This window comes from Oryzias melastigma, linkage group LG20 (assembly GCF_002922805.2).
Source record: "Oryzias melastigma strain HK-1 linkage group LG20, ASM292280v2, whole genome shotgun sequence".
Lineage (NCBI taxonomy): Eukaryota > Metazoa > Chordata > Actinopteri > Beloniformes > Adrianichthyidae > Oryzias > Oryzias melastigma.
The window spans coordinates 31,172-39,260 of NC_050531.1; the positions used below are offsets into that span (position 1 = coordinate 31,172).

Genomic DNA, 8,089 nt, shown 5'->3' on the forward strand with positions numbered 1-8,089 from the left:
AAGAAGAAGAACAGAACTTTAAAGTCTATCCTCTGACAGACAGGTAACCAGTGTAAAGAACTCAGAACTGGACTGATAAGGAATCTTAACGGTGGGGAAGTAAACAATGAAGTTATGAATATGCTGAGAGTTGACATACAGACATCAGGTGTTTTGTGTGATCATTCATTTGGATTACCTTTACAAATATGAGCTCGGTTTCTTTGGCTAGGTTCAAGAAAATTGATGTTTTATTAGAAAATGTCATAACTGTGTGAATGTTCAGATCAGTATCCAGTTTCTTTTCAAATTATTGAAACCATCTCTTTAGAAACTTTCAACTTTTTAATAAAAGTTAGGTTTTTAGCCAAGATATTTTTTATGTCGTGCATCAAACCACTTATCAGTCAGCATGTTGTGTTTTGAAGCTGATGAAAGTTTCCTGACCAGTGTTTTCTGTTCCAAACGTACCCTGTGATGGACAGGCGTCCTGTCCATGGTTAACCTTGCCTTTTCCCCCTCAGTTCCTGGGGAGGGTCTACCATCCTCGCAACCCTGGATGGGAGTATGGAAGCTTTAGGAAATGAGTTGGTGGATGTTGCAGGCATCAGCATGAAGTAAAATCTAGAAATCAAATTCTGCTTTCAATCTCCAAACCATAAACTGAAAGTTGGGCTGGGTGATAAATCGATTTTATCGACTAATTTGAGTTTGTTGTTTGGAAAAATGATAATTTTATATTACCAGCTCTCTGCTTTCACAGGCCTTCATCGATTAAAGTCAGGCTGTCCATCTTTCTCAAAAGCACAGATATAAAAACAGCAAGTTAAAGAGGAACTTCCTCCATGAGGCAGAGAAAAACCAACAAAAACAGCTGTTCTGTGAGGGAAACCGCACGAGACTCGAGAGGCGCCGTCCACCCCCGTATCTTTTCAGTTCACCTTTGTGTGGCGTTTTGACTGAAGCAGTTTTTCACCGTCTCCAGACAGAAGTGGAAAAAAAACCTGCTGGACATTCAGCATCAACGGACAGTTTCATGAAAAGTGTTGATTTGCAGACAGCGGTGTTATTACACACTGACACTATGATGCTATGCTAATGATGCTAATGAGCCGTTAGCGTGTCCCAGCTGTGACCTTTGAGCAGACTAAGACGTGTCAGATAAATTCAACACAAATCAGTCATATTTCATTCATAAAACTGTATTTTATCCACTTTGTATGGAACTTTATTGGTAGTTTTTTTGTAACATTACAGAGCTGAAAACAGCCCCCCACCACCCCACCCTCGAGAAAACTGTATTTTTACTGTCAATGACATGAAGGCAAGAATTCAAACCATTCCAATGTTTTCAGGCAGTTTCTGTTATTATTTCGTAGAAGAAGGAATCAGCCAGAGGTAGAATTAGGAAAGTAAGACATTTTTTGTCAACCCCCCCACCCCACCTCCGTAAATCTGTCCTTGTTTACAGCTGGATGAAAATAAAGAGGCATTCCTACCATTTATGAATTACTTTTACGCAATTTAATTTTCTTAAAAAAGTCAAGTACAAATGTTCCTTCTGTCAGTTTATTCTTTATCTGTGTGTTGAACATTCGGAGAAACGAATCTTGACAGGATAAGCAACAGGAAGTGACTTCTTTTGAACTGTTACATGTGTTGCTTCACTGGTGTTGATGCCACTATGAACTATGAACTTTTTTTTTTTTTTTGCATTTTGTGAGGTGGGTGGGCCTCAAGCCTCAAATGTGTTATCGTATTTCCTCTCATTTAATAAGTAATCTTCTCCTTCTGTCAAAAGTTTATTTTTTACCTCCAAAACCACTAAGAGCAACAGATGACAACAGCGTTTCACACACTGCCATTCTGTTGCAAGTCTGATTCTGAGCAGCTGGTCAGTGCAGTCACCTCTCTTCTGTTACATGTTTCTTCTTCTTCCATATTACAACAAAATAAAACACCAAAAAATATTTTCACTAAATTATATAATGCTCTGGTTGAAATTATGACCTTTGTGTTGTTCGGGTCGGTTTCTACCCAGTTATAAAAGTAAGATTATAAAGCAATAATTAGAACCAAAAAAGTCCAGATGACCCCACTTATAATGTAAACAAACCAAGGAGAGCAGAAGGGATGATTATTAAGTTAAAATTATGGGGTTTTTTTTGTGATAAAATGCATTCATTTATTTCAGGTGCTCTTCAAGCTTTCAGTTACAGTAAATGGGTACTTTATCTTATTTTATGTTCTTTTGTCTGTTGCTACTTGTGTTCATGCATCTGAGAGTTCTTCTTTCCTGTATATGTCTTGTATTTATTTTATTGTGCTGCTACTACAACTGAATGTAATATAGTTGATCTTAATTTACAGGAAGTTGGATTTTTGCATTTTCGCAAATGAAACAACATCCAAAACACAATTAAAGAGATATTTAAATAAATAAATGATGGTGGTGTACCACAGGTAAAAAATAAGAAACTGTTTTTAAACCAAGTGTTCAATCCTCTCGGTTGGAGTCTGATCTGAAGTTTTGAGTCATAAATGTAATCTTTCTTACCGACATATCTTTCTAAGAGACTTCTCCTTAAATTAGTGTATAAAAGCTGCTCCATCACAAAACTGTAGATGTCTGAGAGAGTATGGTCTCCTGAAACTGTTCTGCTCTCTGTGCGCAGTGGAAGCAGTGGTGGAGTTTGACTATGAGGCTCAGCAGGAAGATGAGTTGAGCCTGACGGTGGGCGACATCATCACAAACATACGGCGGGACGATGGCGGCTGGTGGGAGGGTGAGCTTGGTGGACGCAGAGGCCTTTTCCCCGATAACTTTGTTAGGGTGAGTAGCTGAAAAGAAACCCTCAAATGCTAATGTCTGCTTCAACAGACAAGCTGTACGTTCAGCCAAAGAATGAATAACGCTTGTGCTCTGAACATTTTGGATAAATGTGAATGGAAACTCGTAATGATTACAAAGTTACACTGAAAAGCTAGAAATGTAAACTATTTTTAAAGATCTTGAACTTCCTCTGAAAAATCTATATATATATATATATATATATATATATATATATATATATATAAGCTTCCTCATTCAGCCGAGTGAAAAAAGTGTCTTTAAACCTCTGGAGTTTTGCTTATTAGGAAAGCAAACCTATTTTTAGGGAGTCTGTTTATTCAGAAGATAACATCTTTTCCTGAAGTTTGACAGAGAATTATTTTAATTAAAAATCAATCAGTGGACAGGAAAAAGTTCCTCTTCCAACCTATTTTAGCAGCAGAGAGATTAAGTCATATGTAAAAATATTCTACAGTTCTGGTCGGAATCTAAGTAAATTCACCTTCTTCCACTTCTGCACCATCAGCATTTCTAAATCAGAATAGCAGTTGTCATTGTACAGCATACAATGGACATTCGCTCTTTGTATCACTTGACAGTTTGTTTTCTGAGGGCAAGAACTAGTCACAGTGGTTAGACCTTTACTTGTTCATTCTCATGTTAGCACGCTAAACCACTAAAATGTGGCATGTATAGAATGCTGCTGCTTGCAAATTTTGATATTAGTTTAATTTGTGACACAGTAACCTGCACCTCAGCACTTTGCTGTGATGAAGCCATATATACCAGTTTAAATTCTGAAAAATGTTACTCTTTTCTGGAGAATAAAGGTTTTATTACCCTTGATGTGATACATTTAAGTAATAAAACTGCTGATGACTTCAGACAATTTCTTATAAACCTAAATATCTTCACGGTTTTTAAAGTGGGAACATATATATCTCTGATGAACAATATCAACTGGAGATAGTTGATAACTCTAGTTGAGATAGTTGACTATCTAAAACATGATGTTTGTGACAGACTATAACTACTGAGTGTGTGTGTAGACAGGCCCCGCCCATTCCAGATTGCTATTTACACCTGGTTGTTTTACGATGTCCCCCCCGTGATCATCTTATACTTTCTCTAAACTCACCACCCACCACCTGCCTCTTCTTCTTTTCCATCCAGTCCAACAACAAAAAAAAGTCACAAACATAATCAAAATAAATTAAGTTCAGCATAAACTACAAAATGGGTTTATACTCAATAAACTCCTGTTGTGACAGTAAAATCTGTCTAACACAAGAGGCTCTCAGCCCACATCTGTTTGCTCAGCTGATGGACAGGACAAGTAAAAAAAAAAAAAAAAGAGATCATTGATTATCTAAAACATGATGTTTCCACCCCCATGCTTCACAGTGGGTGTGATGTTCTTAAGATACCGCTCAGGGCGCTTCCTTTGTGGGTTCATCTGACCACATGAACTTTTACCAGTCCAGCGGCTGTTCATCCAGACGGTCTCTGGTGAACTTTAGGCAGATCTGGACATGTGCTGGTTTAAGCAGGACTATTTGGAAGATTTGAATCCCTGATGACGTTGTATGCTACCATGGTAACATTTGTTCTTGTTGTTCTAGCTCTCTTCAAAATGATATCTTAATAGCTCCATTTACGTCATCTTTAATTCGAATGACTTCAGGATTGTTAACATACTGTTCAGTAAATTTACCCTTTTAAGGTCAGCAAAAAAAAAAAAAAAATGATTACAGTTTGTTAATACTTAAACATGTGTGATTTATTTGTAATTTAATTTTTGATTTGTAGTCTGTTAGTATTGTAAAGTTGTCATTACTTCTCTATTATCTACACAGAGGGGAATTTTTGAACTTTTCTTTTTTCAAAACAAAGTTCACGTTAGGCTCATAGTAGATCAGACCTGTATCTGCAAGATCCAGGAATGAGAATGCAAAATAAAACTTTACAATGTCAGACGGGTTTGTGGTGATAAAAAGAAGGAAGTATCTTTTTCAGTGTCTGATAAAAGGAAGTGGACAAGTACCACAATGCTGGGCCAACAGGACACAGTGTGAGAGCGCTACAGAAGTCCGCCCATTGTCAGGCTGCATTTGTGCTGACTGAATGTCACCACTCTGCAGACAATGAGCCTGCAGAGCTTTAGTGGGAATGCAATTTTTGTGTGTGGAATAGAAACAGAGGAGGCAGTAATGCAGTCGACTGATCTGTCATGAGACTGCAGTTGCAGGACTAAGAAGTAGTAGTTTGCCTTTAGCAACACCATTTCAGGTTTTATCTGCAACGACTAGAAAACCACATTAGTCACAAAGGAAGTTCTGCGTGCTCAGTTCGGTTGAATATTTACATTTAAACTTCTGTTTGTGCTCTTGCAGAAGTGACGGATTTCCTTTCTGTGGAGGGGTTGGATTCTCTTCATTAGCGACGTAATGAGATTGGATCACATGGTTTGATTTGACAGGAGGGCCTTCAGTGAGGACAAACAGTTCCTTTTCCTGAAACCAGTTTCCAGAAATAAAACTGAATGCATATTCCAGCAGTGCATTTGAACAGCTGACATCTACTTAGTAAAACAGTACTGAATAATTCATCTGCTGCATCAACTAAAAGCTTACATTTCCTAAAACCCCAAATATCCATTGAGATTTAAATACAAATGTTTTTGTTTGGTAGAGAGCGATAAGTTTCACAGCTCAGGCTGTGTGTGGAGATGAGCTGGTAGCAGTCCACTAGCTCAGGTTCTTTAAAAACATGAAGGCAAAGAAGTTTTTGTCTTTTGTCTACGAACAACAAGCACTTATCTCCAAAGTTAAATTAAACCAGGTCGTTTGTCTATTGACCTAAAAGAATACTGATCAGATCAAGGCTCAACAGAAATATTAACAGATAGTTACTCAGATAAAGTGTTTGAAACCTGCAAGAAAGTCATAAATCAATAAGTGTCAAATAATGAAATGGAAAATATAATTTGCCAAACTGTACCGTCATTCATTTTTCCTCTTAACTGTTTTGTCCCTTTTGGGGGTTCTGGAGCCTAACCCAGCTGGGCGCAGGCAGGATTTACCTGGACAGCTCACCTGTCTGTTAAATGCAAAGTGATGGTCCAAATGGAATTCGTTCAAGTTACCTTTTCTACTTTTTTATTCAGTGAACTTCATTATTTGTTTACTGACAGCTTTGTTCTGTTTACAGGTTATAATCTGTTTCCTCTAAATGTGTCTTTATGTTGTAGATTTTAGGTTTTAATAGTAAACAAGTTTATATGTAGTTTGTCACAATAAATGTGTTTTCACAAAATCATGTTTGCTAAGACAAAAAATCCTATTTTGCTTCACAGTCACAAATGCTTTTTTACACATTGATCTGCTCAGGCCTGTTTATGAGATTGTTTTCTCAATGGTAAAGTTAAATAATTTTGAAGTTTAATACAGTAGGTCCCTGACAAGTTACTGATTTAGCTTACTGTTCACATCCACAGCTACCACTGCTACATCTAGACCCAGCCACGTTGGCTCTGGATGGGAAGGACAAACAAAAAGATAATCAGCATTTTAAGAAGCGTGAAGAACCATTAGACACAATGCCAATCAACACATTGACCCGACAGCAGCGAGCAGAAGGCAGGTGCATCCTGTGCACATATGATGAATCACGTTTGCTTCCTTTCTTTTCCACTAGATTTCCTTTTAACTCAGGGTTACCTCTGTATTGCTAAGCAGAGATTTCATTTGTGCAAAAATATCAGGAAAAAACAAAAGCCTCCAAGAAAACTCAGGCTGCTATTTTTAAATTGCACTTAACATGTTAATTATTCAACACGACTGATGTATTTTACATTTGAACCTCTTCAATATTAATAATTTATTTTGTGAATGAACTGTTAAACATTCCTTCAATGTTCAAAAAAGGCATTAAACTGATGTCTGTTCTGACCTTTCCATGCAGTGTTTCTGGTTCCAAAGCTTTATCTCCAGCAGCTGCTCTAAATAATTATTCTTTTTTTTCCATTCAAATTCTAATTAATTTATTTTTTCATAGCACTTTTTATGTTATAAAAAAAGAAACTCCATGTGCTGTACATAAAAACATAAAACACCACTCCTCACACATGCAGTTAAAAAATAGGATAAACCTCTCATAATAAAAACACACAAGCAAACAAATTAATCAAAAATTATAAGAAAAGCTAAAATAGTACTCTGAAAAGTAACCTAGCAGCATTGTCCATCCTGTCCTCCGATTGGCTGAGGTGTCTTTTGCCCAAAAGTCCCCAACCTCCAGGCCCAATGCACCCAAATTTGCAGGAATGGCTTCTCTCTTTGGGGTCACCACTGCCAATCATCTTCGCCCATCTGTCTCCTGCATCATCTAACAGCAGCTACCTTCATGTCTTCATCATCCATAAACCTCCTCTATGGTCTTCCTCTAGACCTCTTCCTGCAGCTCTAGACTCAACTTCTTTCTACTAATATATTCTCTGTCTCTGACATTGACATGTCTGAACCATCTCAATCTGGACATGTCTGATTATCTCAGTCTGGACATGTCGCGAAAGTAGGCCACCGCTTTTACCGTCACTTCCTGAAACGGCTATCACCATATTGCAAACGTTTGCTACCCATCTTCAGCGATTGGTCTGAGTCTCTCTGAGTCATAGCTGAGTCATGAATCTACAGTAAGTACTGTCACCAATCTGGAGTGAGTTTAATGTGAGTCTCCGCCTCTTTCCACGCCTCGACCACGAGACCGCGGATGTAAACAGCTTCTACTTTAATAACGGTGGAGAATCGTACAAGTCATTGTTGAAGCCTTTGAGGGAGAACCATTCCAACATTTGATTCTGTCAGCGGTCCTTTGGGATTTACTTACATTTATTCATTTTAGTCGAGATAAAAGGAGCGTTTGGGTGACGCCGCTGCAGAACAGCACGTGTCCCCCCTCATGCAGCAGCAGCATTACTTCACATGCCACGTTACAGTCTGATCTGATGCACGTGAGAAGCATGTTCAGCGGTATTTAAAATAAATAACCATCCCAACAAGTGAACAGCTGGATCTTTTTATTTGTTGGAAAATATGACAACATCCATTGAAGTTTGTCTCGCGCTCCTCAGACGGCTGCGTCTAATTCACGCTGAAGCTGAATTAGTCGCAACTTATAATTTATAAGCCACAATCAAAACAGTGAAATACAGAAAAACGAACGTTAAACAAACAAAAAAGTCCAAAGCACATAACCTCAGAGTGAAATCTATTTCTA

The 8,089-nt window shown here is 37.9% G+C and overlaps 1 protein-coding gene across 2 annotated transcripts in view; it reads left to right on the plus strand.

The window, feature by feature from the left end:
- Positions 1–2,654: 2,654 nt before the first annotated feature.
- The window catches only part of sh3kbp1 (SH3-domain kinase binding protein 1), a gene marked incomplete at its 5' end in the record, with an annotated part of 30,696 nt that continues 25,261 nt past the window's right edge, over positions 2,655–8,089 (plus strand). For both annotated transcript variants that reach the window (XM_024279937.2, XM_024279938.2), the window contains 1 exon segment: positions 2,655–2,812. In XM_024279937.2, the coding sequence (XP_024135705.1) occupies positions 2,655–2,812 (158 nt within the window).